The 19,341-nt window shown below is 40.2% G+C and overlaps 1 protein-coding gene across 1 annotated transcript in view; it reads right to left on the bottom strand.

Annotated features, from left to right (window-relative positions):
- slc24a3 (solute carrier family 24 member 3) overlaps window positions 1–19,341 on the bottom strand; it is a 114,208-nt gene that overhangs the window by 58,992 nt on the left and 35,875 nt on the right. The window contains exon 2 of the mRNA XM_053332683.1: window positions 14,593–14,718. Coding sequence (XP_053188658.1) covers window positions 14,593–14,718 — 126 coding nt within the window. The remainder of the gene's footprint in view (window positions 1–14,592; window positions 14,719–19,341) is intronic.

Raw genomic sequence — 19,341 nt, 5'->3', positions numbered from 1 at the left:
AGTAAAATGCTCACAAAGTTTAATCTGAAGTCAATAAATATTTTTGTTTGAATGAATTTATGCGTCATTTGTCAGACATCCATCCCCACCTCAACCAAATCCCCGCTGCCACTGGTAAAATCTCACTCTGAACTCACTTCAAAACTTGAGAGCCCTGTTGTATGATATGACACACTAATAAATCCAAGAATTATCCTCCAGTCATTTTGTTTTTTAAAAGGTGATATAAAAAAATACATTTTGGGTGCTTGGACATGTTGAAAAATCAAAGCTTGACAGGCCTGATGCACCTTGCTGTGATTGCACACACCATGCACTTTAAGAGTGTTGGGATCTGGTGGAATTACAAGGTTACCATATTCTATAAAGAAACACACACAGGTTTAAATTGACATTCACATGTACACGCTCACTAAATGTCTCCATCACACCTTCACACCTGTTTGTGCTGTACGGTCCAGCTCAGTGAGAGGTGAAGCAGGGAGCCACATTCCAAAACCAGGTCCTGCTAAAAATGATAATCCAGGATCATAAATAAGCAAGCAGACTGCAGTGAAACACAGACACACACACACACACCTCGCAAACGCTGATGAAATCCGACACCTCGTGTGTAGCTGGCCATGCCATTACGGTGCTGAGTAATATGACATTTAAGCCTTAATCTCCATATGTGTCTGAGTGTGTGCGTGTGCGTTTGTGTGTGCGTTTGTGTGTGTGTGTATATGTGTCCATGCAGAGGAAAAGTAAGTGCAGTGGCAGACTATGCATAATATTACACCATTATGCAGAGTGTGGTTTCACTTCCAATGGCACACAGAAGAGACACAGCAGTAGGTGCCAAATTCAAGCAAACACACACACACACACACACACACACACACACACACACACACACACACACACACACACACACACAAACACACGACAGTCGGCCCAACATGGATGAAGCAACAATCTGCTACAACTGTTCTGAATGATATCACACTATTGTAAGAGTCTGTCTGGAAGGAGTGCCGTTCTGAACATCTATGCTTTGACATCCCAGCATGCAAAAGTGTTTTGTGTTTTCTTTTTTTGGGCGATACTTTTGCCACACACACACACACACACACACACACACACACACACACACACACACAGGGTATACTGGGTTTGCTTAGTGTGTTCCAAGCAGTCACTGTCGCCAAAATATGGCTAAATAAACTGCTTCCATGTTATTCTTTTGTCCTCTCAAGCTCTACCAGAAGCTTCCATTTCTCTGCAGTCCATCCGTGAGTTCAGAGTGTCATCACAGTAGACAAGTGTATTATACCGTGGCTGTTAACACAGTAATTTTAACTGCTGTGAACCCAAACTGACCAAAATTTAATCTATAGAGGCTCACTTTCAACATTAAACTCCACTAACTTCTTAAAGGGATGCTCCAGCAATTTAGTTTTGCACTTTCATAAAGTTGGAAGACTTGTGAGAGACAGTTGTAATAAGTGGGGAACCCCCAGGGCCCTCACAGAGAGCCCAAGATAACTCTAAATCGAACTCCAAAAAGCATTTCTACTCATTTCATATTTTCAGTATATACAGGATATTGTCATTGTCATTATCACATCTACATGTTTCTACGTTTTTAAGAAGACAGTCAAAATAGTATATAGTTAAAGAAAATGTAATGAAAGTATAACAATAATAATGGATATACAGTATACGTACAGTATATAACTGCTTAAGTCTTTCTAGCTACACAACTCCAGGTGTTCTGTAAAGCATTTGAAGTTTTACTCTACAATCACAGTCCAAGATAACACTCATGACATCATCAGGTTTGTAAGCAATTAGCCTAGCTTAGCAAAAAAAACAACCCACTAATAGTAACATCATGTATCGTGTATTTTCAGTTCCATACAGTAAGAGCTCGCTGTTACTGTTTTCTCACTGCTTCGCTGGCAGCGTTAGCCTCTGAGAGATGGCATCAATGTAGAAAGTTCACAGTATACTTCACATTTGTCTCACAAAGGTAATTATTTGCAACCGCTGCCGTTTTTGAAGATGACCTACAAGATAGCTGAAGATAACTTGCGTGCTGTAGTTCCACCTTTTCTGTTCCTAGGCATTGATGAGAAGAATCAATAAGCTTGGTGATATATGATTCCAGTGGATGAGACAATTTGGAACCGGTTCTAGATTCCCATCCCTAAACAGAAGTGTGAACATTTCAGGTGGAGTAACTTGCTGAAACCATGACAATCGACCCAGGAGTACTGTGCAGAAGGGGTGGTAATTTTCAATTTTTTTTATAGATTTACGGAAGCATATTATAGCCACGCCAGAAAAAGAAAAAAGAATCAGTATCATGCTATAAGATGAAAAGTTTCCAAAGTACCTGGATGTGTAGACCTTCACAAAGTAGAAAACTAGTGTGCAGGAAAATGCTTATCTCCAGTCATGGACCTACTTGTGTTGGCGGAGCAAAATAGATGGTCTACGCCTCTAGGATTTGCAGAAACTAGATTTAGGACCTAGATTGGACCTAGGACCTAAGCACAGCTGTGCTATCAGAATAACAGCAGTCCCTCTCACGTGATACTAAGTATGCTTTCTTGAACTGCCCATATCTACTGTGAAGCATCTCTGGATACAGCACTGGATGCCAGATTGGGCCAGTAAACAGATTTTGGTATAGGTCCTTGTACATGAGGTGGTGTCCTTACTGCAAAGACAAGACACTGGACAGTCACTGCACCCAGCTGTTAGCCAAGAAATACTTGCAGCACATATCTCAACATGTTTGCGTATGAATTAAACAAGAATCAACATGCTTATTAAGGATATAGAAGTGGTATATATAGAACTTTGGTGAAAGTCAGGCTTTATGCTAAGCCAGGCTAAACAAATACTGACTCCAGCTCTGTACTTAATTCAAAGACATGAGATTGATATTAATCTTTTCTAAATCTTGGAGATAGTTCCATTTACACATACTTAAATAATGACTCATACTCTACTGTAGCATCACTTCAATAAGAATTTAAAAATTATTAGTCACTAGCTTATTCACTTGGTGAGAAATTAGTGGTAATATTTTTGAGTTAAAAGAGAAAATCAGCCTAGCAAATGTAAAAGTGTAAGAACACATCAAACCTGTATAATACTTCACACCTGGATCCTGCACATTTCATTACACTGTTCAAAATGAGGGGGAAAGGTTTGATTCAATTAAATGCCACAAATTAGCTGATTATATTCTCCCCAATAATGTGTCTCTCCTTTCCTGTCTCAGACTTCAGATTATTTCGTGCTGGTGGGATTCCTTAACAGGAAATGATGGGATATGAAGTGACAGAGATCACCCACCTCCCCACCCTCCACACACACATGCACACACACACCCTCCCAGCTGGCCCGCAGTCTCTGACATGCCTAGTGAGCTTTCTTGGAGTGACAGATGGACCGCGGGCAAGGAAGGGATGGCTTGGTAATCACACTCATATAATCACACACACACAGAGGTGCACATACATACACATGCACATGGGGGAGAATGCATGTAATTGTCCCCAAATCAGTACACAAGCTTCTGTCTCTACATGAAGCTGGCATCATGTCTTCATCCAGTCTGTGTTCAGGGCTGGGAACCCCCAGGGCTCCACATACAAGGGGATGTATGACCTGCCTGCCTTTCACAACCTGTTTGTTCTCCTGCCCTGCCAAGCACCACAGGCCACACAACAGCAACATCATCAGCTAGCCTGGACCAGAGATGAGTTATAATGTCTAAATAAATCTGATTGCAGAGGCTCCTGTTCCTGTTAGCTGCTGTGCATGCATTTGCCTTTCATTAAAAAAAGATCTAATGGGCTCCAGTCATCATTGACCCTCTCTGATATGATAATGATGTTGCAGTATGACTGATAAAGAATTGATCAATACATCACTGGCTTCCAAAGGATGCAGAGCTTAAGAATTGTAAATAGTAACCATCTATCCAAAACTTCATCCAGACGAAGATATCAGCCATATTGATCTAAAATGTGTTATGGTTATTCATGATCCAGCAAACATTTTTAATGACTCCTTGATCTTTCACATTGTCACTTGCTAAACCCAACGTGCAGCTGAGGCTGATTGGACTGTCATTGGTTTTTCAGGTGTTTGCTCATTAACTAAGCAACTGGACAAATTGAAATTTTGACCTGGTGAGATTAGAATAGTCAGGAGACCAACAACGTTATTATAATTGACTTTGTAGAGTTCATGAATGTTTGAACCCAGTTCTTTGGCAGTCCAGTTTATAGAATAGTCAGGAGACCAACAACGTTATTATAATTGACTTTGTAGAGTTCATGAATGTTTGAACCCAGTTCTTTGGCAGTCCAGTTTATAGAGACATTTCGGTTCAAAATGGTTGAATATCATCTTGCTGGTGGCACTAGATGAAAAGTCAAGGGATCATCCAAGTCTTTGGAAAAACTTTCTAGAAACAAAGGATTTTTGCACCAAATTTCATGCCAGTCCATCAAATGGATGTTCATATATGTCAGTGGATAATCGCAAACTGCTGGTAGCATGAGATGAAAGGTCAGGGAATCAACAAAATGATTAGGGTTCACCCTGTGGCTAACATGGATACCTGTTACAAATTCCACAGCAAAATGCATCAGAATGTTGTCAACATACAGTCTTTCACTTGAGTATTTGTCAAACTCATGGTGGTGCTACAGGAACAGTCAGACGACCACTAAAGTCTGTATAATTTATCCATGAATCATCCATCAATGTCTTTATGAAACTACATAGTAATCCATCCAATAGATGTTGAGACATTTCAGTCTGGACCAAAGTGGTGGACTGATAACCGACACTGACATTCCTGGAGCCACACCACTAGCTTGGCTATAAATATCTAAATCTAAAGCATCAAATTTATTGAGCACATTTATGTTCCCCAGAGAATGATTGTTCCATTCAGGGCTTTTACACTGAGAGGCACTGCAGAAGATTCTGCTTTCTTTGCCGTCTTTTCCCGTTTCTATTAATGCTTTTGACAAAACACCCTCCCTTGCAACTCTAAGGCCATGTGATGTTTTCAAAAATCCAATTAGATTTTTCGGTGCATCCATTCTGCCAGAATTATCTCCAAATAGACTCTCGTTTTGCCTTTAAGTGTCTTTTTGCCTCAGTGTGCAGTAATGGAAAGAGGGAAAATAGTCCCATTAAGCAGATAATTAGCTGCATGTTCGATGCTGCAGCATGTTAAGTCAGGGCAGCGGTTCCTCATGTGTTTCTAAAAGGATTTACAAAGCATTTCACATTTGGGAGATGAGGCAGCAGAACACATAGTTCTGACGGTGTTGACTGGGAAATACAGGTCTAAAGACTTAAACCCCACTGGTGGCCCCTCGAGGCTGCTGTAACACTGGTTCATTACACTCCACAAGTATTGAAAGGAACATGCAACATTCTGACAATGTTGCTTTTCTTGGAGCTTTACCAGTAATGTGGCTAAAAGTGTTAAATCTGCTGGTGGTGCCATGGGGTCACTACAATCAAAAGGTTGAGCCCCCCAGGAGCATGATTGTGCTCGGAAAGTTTTAGTACAATCTATGCTCATTAGGTTATTAGATATCTTCCGTGCAAAGCTGCAGGATTACTTAGAATTCCCTAGTCAAGTGTCTCATGGAGAGGACAAAATTGGATAGGCTGATCCTCAGGAGAGCATGTATGTGCTCTGCAAATTTCATGGTGATGTCATCAGATAGAAGAAATGGATGGTGCTAGAGGAAAGGTCAGACTGTCACCAGAAACATATCCATCCTCTGGGGACTATGAGTGTATGAGTGCAAATTGTTTTGGGCAAGCCCCGAAGCTTTTCCAACTGCAACAAAATGATGCTGTCCAGAGAGAACTGGACTGTCCAGAGAAGTGTTCATTTCATCAGAGTCAAGCTTTTAAAAGTAAAAACTGTGACAACATGTGTTACTGTTTTTTATCCATGTATAACAACGTAACAATAATGTGTAAAATGGATGAATGGACAATCCATCCATGCATCCATCCATTTTCTGCAGCTTATGCAATGAAACCCAAACATCCTCCTCCCCAGCAATGCTCATCAGCTCCTCCTGGGGGATCCCAGGGCGTTCCCAGGTCAGGAGAGATATATAATCCCTCCAGCATGTTCTGGTCTGCCCCTGGGTCTCCTCCCAGTTGAACATGCCTGGAACACCTCTAAAAGGAGGTGTCCAGGAGGCATCCTGTGGTGCGTGACACCACAAAATGTAAGTCTACAGCCATGCTGGCAACTCTGACCTAACCTCTGACCTCTAACCCTATTTGTACTTTAGGGTAAGGTAGTGTGTTGACTTCATTCTCATACTGACATGCTAACATTGGTAATAAAACAATGATAATGTTACCATATTGATGTGTAGCAACTATAAAAAATATATACAAAATAGAGCTGAGGCGGGAATGACATGAGTGTTCAGGTATTTAGTAATAAACTAAAGTATTTTACAATAGAGTAGGTGTCTGGCGCAAAGCTGGGCGTGGCTCTGGAGAGCAGGTCTGCCACGATGTTCTCCCTGCCAGGCATAAATTGTGTAGTGAAGTGATATGCCTGCAAACTCTCCGACCATGAGTAAAGGCGCAGCGGCTTGTGTCCCAATCCGGTTTGGCCAGCAGGGCTGTGAGGGCTTGGTATTCGGTCCGGAGTGTGAACACATGCCCAGACACAGGCTAGTGCTTCCCTCTCCCCCACAGAGTATAAGTAAGGGACCTTGAAGCAAACGCAACTGGGCACTCCCCGCTGTAGTTGGGACAGGACAGTGCCAACCACGGTGTTGGATGCATCGCAGGTCACATCTTCTTGGGGAAAAAAAGAAAGTAAAGTAAAAGTAAAGCGAGTCTTTATGATGCAGCATCTGGGAACTATGAGTATCTGTGCTAAATCTGGTGCCAAACCATCAAGTTAGATGTTGAGATAGTTCACTGATTGAGTGAAAATGCTTAACTAGTGGTGGCGCTACAGGAATAGTCAGAGGATTTCCAATATTAGGAAGGTTCATCCTCTTGGGAACTTTAACCTTTGTTGAGATCTTTTATACCAATGTGATGGACTGACTGCCCAAGACTGCGACGAAAATCTCTTCTTTTTTGTTAAATCAAGCTAGACTAACATGAAACTAACAACAAGAAATTACTACTAATAATATGACTAAAATATGACACATATTTTTGTGAAAACACAGACTAAAACTGAATCAAAATCAGGTTCCACAACTCATTTTTGCCAATTCAACAGAGCTGTCCACACTCAGATATCAGTGTTTGGCCTAGGTTTTATTTATTTTTGTTTTTACTCTAATTAATTGAGAAAGCAGAGTGGAGAGAAACAAAGGGCAAAAAGAGCGTAACCCTTTAAATGATGTTCCACTTGTCCAACTGGGGTATAATTAGACTGTAACAACTCAATTTTTATGCTTAATTAAGACTTGATAGACAGAAATGTAAGCAAAAGTGTAAGTGATACTGCAGGTTAGGAGCTGAGGAGACTCGGCTGTCCGCTGAGCCGCTACGGACATCCAAATATATATCTGTGCTTACTGTTTATGACTGAGGGAGATTGAATTAGACGAGAATAGATTGGAGTCACAGATCGAAAACGACAATCAAGGGTTATTGCTATCATGGTGCTCACACATACACACACACACGCACACAAATGTACACACATTCTAATGAGGCAGAGGTTGTTGTTTGCGGTGCATGAGCAGAGAGGAGAAAGTCAGCAATTGTAAACATGATTATCTCTAATCCAACACACTCCACTGTTATAATACACAATCATAGATGAGTGTGCGTGTGTGTCAGGGTTTGACCTCAGAGGGACCTTTTTATCTTTTTTTTAATTTAATAACAAAAAAATACATATTAAAAAAGGTTAAAATAAAGGGGCCGCAACATGTATGAAAAAAATGATAGTTCCACAGTTTGATATATATGCGTGTGGATTTCCTCCATTGTCTGTGCTTGTGGCAGTCTGTCTGTGTACATTTTGTTCTCCTGTGTGTATGAGAGGAGGGAGTAAATCCCATTGATCTGACCAATCACAGCACAGCAGAGTGCTGGAGTGATGCTTTCTGCCAATAGGAATGCGTAACATCTCGAAGTTCTTGATGTTTGTCAGATGTGGCTGATAAAGCTGGAATTTACACCGTTCACCTGGATAAACTATCAGGTTGCATTTAACTCCCAAAATGATATCTGCTAAATATTTCATTTGAATACTGATGTTTTCTAAAATTTCCATTTTCCATTTCCAATTTCCATTTTGCTGCTGTATTTCAGCTGTCAATCAAACTTTTTTTCATTAGGGTATATGTAGGCAACACTCCTTTTCATCTGATTTAACCACGGGAGGTAACAATGCTGAGATCTTTAGTCTCTTAACAGAATGAATCTGATGACGACATCTTTAATAACTGATAATCATCATTTATCAGTCAGAGTTACCTCACATTCACTGGTTCTAGCTTCTAAATGTGAGGATGTATTGCTTTTCTCTGATCATTTAGTATCTTTTGGGTTTTGCTGCTGGTCTGACAAAACAAACTAGAGCCAACTGATACTGGATTTTTGGGGCTGATACCGATATTAGGGAGTAAAATATACTCCTCAACCTGAATATCTTTATATGAGGGAATATCTACATAAACACACTTCTTTTTCAAATATGGTTATCAAATATTCTTGACAAAAATAGGAAATAGAGGCCATGATATTTGACTGTTTAACAATAAACTTAATTTTTATAAAATGACATCAGTGCACTGAAACAGTAAACTTCACTGTGAATGTAATGTATGTGTATTAAACATGAATTAGGAAAAAAAGTTAAATATACATAAAATACAGCCTATAGGCTATATCTTTTGAAAACATATCGGCACATGTTGGATAGCATGAAGACCGATACTGATATATCTTTGGCACATAATATTGGTTATCTGGTAATATTGGAAACATCTGTCAGGCTCTAAAACAATCTATTTGAAGATGTCACTCCACACTTGCAATTCTTCACAATTTCTGAAATCTTAGTTAAACAGTGAAATCAATTAACTGATAAGAAGGATGCTAAAATGTAGCTGCAGTAGCTAACGTTGTGAATGCTAATCCGGTTCCTCTTCTGTTTATCACACAAACTATGCTAAATATTTACACATCACTTTTATTTTGCCTGATTTTTTTTCCAACAAATGAATGGAATATAGTGATGATAGAGACACTTTGTTCTTTGTATCATTTGGTACAAACTGTGCATTTATATAATAATGTAGATTAAGAAAAGTCTGCCTTCATGTGCTGCTGCTATTTCCTCCACTCTGAATGCTCATGTTTTTATTTCAACAATATCCTCAATGTTTTAAACATAAAAACACTGCCGTCTCCTGAATAATTTACCATGTGATAGTTGTATGTATGTTATGGCCATCAGTTTGAATTATTTTGACCCTGTTTCCTGAGAAATCATGTTTTTTCCGTTAGCTGTGTTACCCGTGAACCTCAGCTGCTGCTGCTGCTATGGAGATGAAGCTGGTCAGAGCCACCAATCAGAACTGTAGCTGATTTTTTAAAAACAACAAAAAAACACTTAATTTTGCAGCTGGCAACAAAACATAGAACCACAGCTGCCAAATTTTGTCTAAGAATTGGAAGGTTAATTGATTTTTGCTGCAGATTTGTGTTAAGCTCTGTGATGTTTCTTACTCCAATGCACCATGGGAATACAAGTGAACTTTTCACCTCGCCATTTTACTTCCAGAAGTATGGGCTCCCTAAAATAAGTCACCTCTGCAACTCAATATAGTAGATTTAGTTCACTGTAAAAAACTAAAAACACCGAGGTTGCCTTTGTGGAAACATGAAATTGAATGAACATGTTTCTGTATCCCCCAAATAATTCATTATTTTGCAACTACAGTATAGTGTTTGAATAAATAATACTAACTAGATTAATACAGCTCCTTCACATTGACTTCATGTAACATATCATCTCTGTGAGCTGGTGGGACTGAGTACTCCTACGATGATGATGAAACATGAAACATCAACACATGATGCATATATACTGTATGTGACTCCATCGTCTCTGTTAAGCTGAATTGCAGCTCGCAACAGTTCAGCTGATCGGTTGACTTGAGGGAGCGGCGCAGACCCCAGCTGGCCTGAGTCAACGGCAGAAGGAGCAACGTTATTTTGGGGAAATTTGCCGTCATGTGTCTGAGCTCTATTGTTGCATATTTGCAGCGGGGGCTTGTTAAGTGAACTGCTACTAAAAATAGCACCAAGTCGATTTCACCCCCGTAAAAAACTGAGCAACAGAAATTTTTCCTCTTTTTTTTTTTATACCCCCCTAAACAGAGGTATCCGGAACCTACTCCAGCAAATATCCTACTCCCTTATTCCCGCTGCAGTGCATTCCTTTGTCTGTCTGACAAAGCCTGTCAGTCTCACCTCTACTCCTCCACTTTCGATTTTTACTTGTTTGTCGAGACAAATTATATTTATTTATTATAGAGATGCCGTCATTTGCTTTTTGAGTCTTGCAGGAAGTTTAAACAAATGAAACAAATCCAATTAACCACCCTGCTTGAATTTTCTCCACTTGTTCTGAAGACAATGAAGCAGCCAACGCTCCACATGATGTTAAGTGTTTGTTTAGGTAAGGCATGCACGTGTTCCCACATGCACAAAGACGCACGTGCACGTACTGTATCTCCTCAGTGAGTATGCGTTTGTGTGTGTGTGTGTGTGTGCGTGACAAGAATGTGCTGTGATTTGAAATTGAACTCATGATTGTGTCTGTAAAGGAAACAAACAAAGAGAGAGAGAGAGAGAAGGGAAAGAATGTGGAGACGGTGAGTGCTCCGGGGGGGCGAGAGAGCTAAACAGATAATATTGGAGCGACTGAGAGAGAAAGAGAGCGAGTGAGGCGTAAGGAGCATGTTGTGAAGGTCCCTTTTAGAGCAGGAAAGCAAGAATAATCCCTATTAAGGTAATTAGTGTTTCAGGAGACAAAGTGTAATTAAACAGAAACAGGCTACAAACTATGTGCTGTCTAAATATAACTCGTCTGTACCAATCCAGTCAGACTTCGTCTCTGCATCCCCAAACTGCAAAGAAGGAGGAGTGTGCGTGCATGCGTATGTATGTGTGTGTGTGCATGCGTGCATTAGATGGAGGCGGTGTGTTTACAATGAGATCAAGAGAATGCTTGGCAGGACGTCAGCCTTGTAAAGCCCCAGGATTCCACATGGAAAACACTCACACACTCCGCACCGTGGGGAAAACACGCGGAGACACACACACACACACACACACACACACACACACACACACACACACACGAGCCCGCAGAGAACACAAACACGCAGCCCGAGAGGACGAGACAAGCAGACGGGCGGGAGGATGGGGGTGGGGGGGTGGGGGGGGGTGGGCGTGCTGAGATGACAGCAGCATTTAAGTCACGGGTTGAGCAGAGGATTTCTACCTGGGATTTCGGGTATACCACCCTAATCGTCGTTTTGCTTTTTGTAAAAAATAGAAATAAAAACCCATTTAGTTCATTCATTCATTGGGGCACGCGTTCTTTCACGTTCCAATACTTTCTGCTCCGTGACCGTCGTAGCACAGAGCAGCAGAGTGAGACGTCTGTCCTCTCTCCTGCTCTCTGCTGTAAACACACGGAGCTGTTAGTGAGCAGCTGCTCTCGCGTCTTCCCCCCTGGGTTTCTGTGCTCATTTTGGGCAGAAATTGTCCCGCTGTCGGCCTGTCCCTCTCCAGATGGCAGGCTGGTTGCTCCGGTTCTGGTTCTAAGCAGCAGTCCTGCTTCAGCTCATATGTCTGCGTGTGTGTCTACTTTAGTTGCACGCATAGGAGGACTCACTGAGCAGCAGTAGTCTTAGGCTAGCTTTACACGACAACGATATGAACACAATCCGCAAAAGTGGCGTTGCGTTCCCACTTTTTATTTCGCGTTTAGACGAGCGTCTTTGGGTGGAAATCTGCATGCACACGGTGACGCAAAAGTGTGTGAAATTTGATGTAGTATGCATGCCAGGTGGCTAGGTGGTACTGTGAAGCACTGCCATACAACAACACCAAGAGCAGCTCAGAGCACACTTTTGCGTTTTCAACCCTTTAGACGGGAACACGACGGTGGAGCGTCTTTAAGATTTCCACTCTGGAGGGTGGGTTCATTTTTTTGCGTTTTTAAGCCCCAAAAACGCTGTCGCCGTCTAAACGAAAGGCACATCTGATAAAATATTTTGTCGGTTTCACCCGGGAGCGTTGTCGTGTAAAGCCAGCCTCAGGCACAGCATTACTAACTCATATGTAAGGTGGAAGATCTAGACAAAAAAAAAAAGAATGTCAAAGATCAAAGATGAGTGGTATTGAGTGTTACCAATGCATTTCTTATCTTCTATCTAAAATCTGACTTTATTAACCGCGGGGGGAAAATTTGCTCATGGTGGCATCTCTACCTGGGAGATGTTCAGCTTTCATCTTAACATCAACATCCTCCCTCACTTTCCTTCACTTTCACTGTGTTTGTCTCCAGCTCTTCACCAGAGGGAGTGCTGTTCATCTTCAGTTCAGCTCCTCTGTAGTCATCTCTCTGGAGACTGACTAGTGTGTGTTTGTGTGGAAGGGTGAAGGGAAGAGTCACGCTATGTATTTTTTTTTCTTTCTTTCATTGGACAGCTCATTTTTCTGTTTTTGTACAGGATCCAATCACTAACCTCAACACACGCAGCCAGGAGAGTCTTTAAGAAACCATTGGAAAAAGCTATTCCAATATGTAGATGTGCAGTTTACCTAATACCACCAAAACCCTCATATAAATATACACATTTTTATTTTATTTTTATTTTCATACATTTTGTAATACAGAACTATGGAAGACAAAACTGTGTCATCTGATGCTAATTACAGGGATAATAAAGACTGTGTTTAATCGATATATTTCCAATGAATAGACTCCATTAATTGCTGAGGTTTAATCAAGAAAGCCTTTTAGTCAGTGAATAGCATATCAGCTGAACATGCTAATTAAGTGTATAATTAAGCATATAGAGAGAATGATACATTGATAATTAATTGGGTTATACTGAGCTTTTCCTTCAATGAAATCTCAAGGGAAAGAAAAACTACTATAAATGGTACAAAGTTACATGGTGCTTTCCAGGAAAACAATTCTATGCATTGAAGTGACAGAACTCTAAAATAAAAGACTACAAAGAGAATTCATAATGTTGAATATTGGTTTCACTTTGTATCCATGACGACTGCCTGTGGAGACATGCTATAAAGTATTTTCCAACAGCATACAGGAGCTGGGATCCAGACTTGATTACAACACTAATGGTCCAATTACACTTCCTTGAGGTACACCACAAGTGACGGGCCATTGGTCCAAATCAACTTGACTCACATATATCCTTCTAACCCCAAAGTCCTTTACAAGATGGTATGATCAGCTGTATTTAACACCGTGGATGTCCATTAAAACTGCTCAACTGCGTTTTACCATTTTACTTAGATACATGGATGGAAATTAGCATTGGGATATCAAACAGTCAGAGATTCTTCATCTACTGAAGTCTCGAGATTTCTGAATGCATGGGAGTTGCCTGTAACAAACCTATGGCCCTTACATTTTGTCAAGGACATGTCTTATCTGAAATTACACTTTTGACTGGTTCTTCAATGCAGATTTTTTTAAAACTCTGTAATTGTTTCCACCCAGTTTTGACAACAAAACCTGAGAGACTGTCCTCAGTGTCTCTGAGTGAAGCTTTTAGAGACTGACCTGTGAGTCTAGATGGAAATATAACAACAACTAAAAAATAAAGTATGAGGAAAGATGTAATGTAGGTACTGCTATTGTTTGAGTCACCTATATTTGTTCATATTTTGTAAAATTGGCACCATTAATAAGTACACCCAATAAGGTATATGCAGTTCCTCTTTGCCTCAATGCATGTCCACATAGATATACAGACAACTATCACTGGATTACATTTAATACTGGAGAAAACTTAAAAATGTGATAATTCTCAGGCAAGTTCTGAATGCTTTTTTCTATCATTTGAGTTTACTGGAGATGGACATAGGAGATAATATGTATGTAACACTTAATGATATCTATGTGTGTTTCATGTCTGTGTGTTAAGATTCGACTTAGTTATGAATCCATGAAAGAATAAGGTTTTATACCAGCTGCTGTTTTGACAATAAAAAGATGCACAAACTGAATAGAATAAATGGGAACATACTACAGTATCTTTGGCAGCAGCTGGCAGGAATTCCACTTCATCAGTCCAACCACATCCAAAAACTCCACAGTAAGACACAGAGTGCATGTTTCATACAGAAATGAATCAATTAGATGCACTAATCAAAGCTTTTGAAAAATATGACATTAATACCAACACTTGGCCTGGAGATACTGACATTAATTCTTTCTCCGTGTTGCTTGCAAACACACAAATGGGCTCATTTAAACTGCTTCATCTCAGCAGGTCTTACCTGGTTCGGTGCAGTTTTTTTCAGGTTCGGAGTAGAGCCTGGACTCGTTGTCGTAGACTTCCTGCAGAAGGTGACGACTCTCCCACCTGGCCTCTTCCACCACCACAGAGCTGGAAACGTGATATCCTTAAAACGGGAAAAGAGAGAGAGAAAGCAACAAAAGAGAAAGAGATGGTGGAATGGTTAATGGTTGCATGAGGACTCACTTCAAACAAAAAACACCACACAAACCATTAGTGGCAGCTCTTTGCCTGAGGACTTGGATTTAGAAAAGACACTGAATGCATCGCTAAACATTCAAGAATCAAGAAACGTGGTTTCTACAAAGTAGAGGGAGTTTTAATATTTCTACTGATGAACGGGCTTGCAGACGTTTTACTCTCTAATACAGAAATGATGATGATGTACAAGCTCTTAGCTCGGCAGTTAATTGACATTCCTAAACACTCCAAACATTCCTCTGTCCTCCACAGAACAAAGAGACAATGAGACATGCATCTTGTGTCACCACGTTCCTGCGGGAGCATTAGTACGGCGGCACGCTGAGCGCCGCTGGGCCGATCATTCCAGCTCAGTCATCTGGGTCACGGTATCCTCAAGCACCCCACCTCCAACCCATCTCCTCTCCCACCATCCAACAGGCCCCCCAACTTAGGTGCAGAGCACGCCGGGGCTTCTATAAATAGTGCAGCGCTCTGCTATATTTATCAAAATGCAGAAACATGAAGCGCCGGCGACGTTTTGCAAACAGTCACGTCGCAGGCTGATGGGAGAGTAGAATAGAAGAGGCAGTGAGCTGGAACAGGATGCTTTGCAATGATGAGTGGAGCTGCTGTAAGAGGCTGAATTCTACATCTTGAAGTACAAGTGTATAGAATAATACATCAATCATAAAGGTGTGCTTGAAAATACACACATCATTTTATTTTTGTGAGCTTGTGCATTTAACTTTATATCTGAAAGACAGCTATAGTTAAACCTAATGTAATCAGTATTTCTATATCAACAGTGAGTCAAATTATGATCTGTGAAAGGTGACAAATCAAAGAAATCACCTCTCTGTTTCAGTAACATTCAGCTCATTGTTTCGGTTTTGCAGCCACAGTCCATTCACAATAATTATCGACTTATCATAAAATAACGTACATATCAGCATCATCATGTCTATACATGGACTTATCATATGATACATGGACATGACCTTTGACCTCAGTATTGTCACACTTCACATTAGCAGCTAAGAGGCTATTCATGTCACATTGGCTAAGCTAGTAGTGTCCTCCATTCCTCACTGTGTACATCCTGAGTGGAGACTGTAGAAGAATTAAAGGTAAATAACTCTGTCCCCAACTATAATCACACTCTGTTTTTACTCTCCAATCCCACCCCCTACTCCCCCTTTCATTATTATGCTATTATATTATCATTATATCAGTGGTATGAAATGATCTTTAAATGACAATAATATCGTTTATCGCGATTATTTACAATATATCGTCTAATAACAGTAGTTAACGTGACAGGTCTATTGTAGACACGACTTTACTGTTTTGGTTTTGTGTCACTTCTCTCTAGCTGCAGCTGTTCATAGTGAAAAATCTGATCACCAACAAACTGCAGACATGCAAAGTTAGCGACTAGCTGGTGAACATAGTAAAGCATTTAGCAGTAAAAGTAGCCAGATATTTAAATCATAACAGAGCTAAAAGTAGATTGCATATTGGACTTACATTTCTTAACTGGCCAGAAACAAGACTTCAACATGAATGCTAATGTTCCTCTGTATCTGTTTGATGTTTAAATTGTACTAACTCCAGTATTGACCCTTTGATTGCGTCTTTCTGGTCTATGGACCAAATATGGTGTCTCCTGTGTCTATTAGCCTGCCTGCCTGGGATAATGATTGGCCTGAAGTCACATGACCATATACCCAACCCATCTTGTTAGATACCCCATTGGCTGATACATGTCTGGATGGTTATTTTTTTGCATATTTTTTCCACCTTTTTGATTTTTTTTTGCTTTTTAAATCCTCTGAATCCTGATGTGTTTTATAATGCCACTGATGAAGGCTACACTACAAGTGTTGTTGGAGCTTTGACTTTTTTGATGTGTAAATTGAGACAGTTTTGATGTGTTAATGTAATGTTTAGACTATTGAGCTGCAGGCAGAAATGTCAAAACCCACACAAATAAAACCAAAACCATCTGAATGGAAAAATACTGTTCAATATGTACGTTGATGAGCTGATCCTTTAATCTTACTTGTGAAAAGAAATGTGCATTTAATCTTGAAACACACACACACACACTCAATGCACAGATGTGAGCACTTGCTTACAGTGTGTGGAGCTCCACAAACAGAACCGAAGGCTGAAATCTGCCAAGCTGCATCAGCACCAAAGATTATATACAGCTGTGACTTACTGTATGCTCTTCCCCTGAGCCACTGTGCCTGTGTGTGTGTGTGTGTGTGTGTGTGTGTGTGTGTGTGTGTGTGTGTGTGTGTGTGTGACATTACTAGAAGACATTGAACAAGTTCAAAGCTTGGAACACACTTGACATACTCCACAGGCGTCCTCTCTTTGTCTTGTCATTACTTAATAACTCTAGTCTGTGCTCCAATCTGCGGCACTAACACACACACACACACACACACAAAGACACACACACACACACAAACACACACACACCTCTCTGTGAGTGTTTTAGGTGGTTGGTGGTCCAGTGAAGCAGAATGCATCGCCACTGCTGGGGTTGCTATAGCGACGTGACGTAAAAGGTAAGACACAGGGGGGATGGGTTGGGGGTGGTGGTGGGGGGACGGGGGGTGTGACATAACAGTGAGTAACTCTCGCACACACACACACACACACACAAGAAATAAAAAAATCAAACCAGGGGCACATGCTATCAGCCGTGTGTGCTATCTCCATCAGTCACACAGGTAAACACAGTGGTATGAGCGGCTTGTCGCTGAAGCAGCTCCACATGGCACAGAGGAATGTGTGTGAGGATCATGTGAACATTTGCATGTTAATATTGATCAATTTCAATGTCAAATTCAGTCAATCTGCCTGTGAAGAGTCCCGCTTCTGCGCCACCTTTATTCCTGTTAAAGAGGAGTTTTTCCTCGCTGCTGTCACCAAATGCTGCTCATGGGGGGAATGTTGTTTCTCTGGAAATTAACAAGAACAGTCCAGATTTGAAAAGTGCCTTGAGATACCTTCTCTTATGATTTGGTGCTATATCAATAAATTGGATTGAAGCGCTGCGAGGCAGACTATTGCTCAGGATTCAGTATTTCATATTTTTCTTGGGCTATTGGGTTAAAGGTTTATCTTCATCTGATCATAGTGTTTGTTATTATTTGAGTGTGGTGATATCTATGTGTTGGGTTTATGGTATAACTTTACTTCCTGTCAAGTAGGAACAACACTCTTAAGAAGATATCTTAAAAATGAGCGACTGGTTTGGAATTTCATTGACATCCAAGATTCCCAGAGGATGATTTAGAATTTTTTTAAATCTTTATATCTTTAAGGTAACTATCACGATTCAAAGTTTATGACCAACTCCAAAAATAAAATATAAAATATGAGATATGTTTGTGTTGAAGATGAAGGTTCAGCTGTCTGAGGTTCATTAAGAGCTGTTTGTGTTCATGCATGGATGAGGTCAGACTGTCTAACCTCACTTTGCTTTGTGCTGAGCAGGACGTAAACAATGACAAAGACAAAGAGGAAGAGGAGGATGAAGTTGAAGCGAGGGACTGTGATATGTACAATGTTCGTTGACCTGTTTGGATGATTTTGTTCTATGAAGAATGATGGAATATACACATGCACAATACTAAACTACAGCAGGCTGAGCAGGGATAACTGGTGAGTTTAATATAGCTTGTACTGAGCCCTCCAATGCTTTGAATAAGGAGGATTTTTCACAGTTTTGCATTTCTAAGTGCTTCAGTCACCTATTGTTGTGTGTGCAGGAGCTGTCTGCTTGTTGCTTGTGAGGATTCATTCATGCATAGACAAAACTAGAGTATGAGGTGTATTTGATACTTGTAGTGATACTCTTCATGACATGAACCAAAACTCATAAAGAATATACACAAAGAAAGGTGGAAGTTTCATCATCTATTTTTAATGAGGACATACAAATGCTGTCTAAATGTAATCCTTGAGTTTTATAATTAAATATAATGTGATTTATTGTTTTAGGCTACTGTGTTAACTGTTTAGATGAAATGACATGTTATCTTACTATATGTCTTATTTCTTTACAATGAGCTGTTTGACCACATTACTGCTATTATAAATGCTTCATTTCAGACTTAATTTATCTAACTTTAATAAATGTGTGGAGTCACAAGATGATAAAAAGTATAAAAACAGCCCAAACTAAATAATTTCTATGATTTTTTTATATTTTCCCTAATGTCGCAGCTCTTTTCTTAAGTAATATTGGGCTCAACAAAGTTACTGACATCCATACTTAGTATTTATTAACTCAAATATTTTGGTTATGAAGAAATCTTTTGTGCTTGCCAGATCTCAGCTTATGTCTGTGCCACTGCCTGTGGAGTTGTAGACTGTCTACTTTGTCTTTGAATAGGCCTTACAAAGTGTTGTAGACCATCAATCAATCAACAGTCAATATTTATTTATATAGCACCAAATCACAGCAAAAGCTATCTTAAGGTACTTTACACATAGAGCAGGTCTAGACTGCACTCTTTCATTTAAT

This window comes from Scomber japonicus, chromosome 14 (assembly GCF_027409825.1).
Source record: "Scomber japonicus isolate fScoJap1 chromosome 14, fScoJap1.pri, whole genome shotgun sequence".
In the NCBI taxonomy this organism is placed as follows: domain Eukaryota; kingdom Metazoa; phylum Chordata; class Actinopteri; order Scombriformes; family Scombridae; genus Scomber; species Scomber japonicus.
Note: the sequence above shows the minus strand (reverse complement) of the source record. Positions and strands in the feature narration are given on the sequence as shown.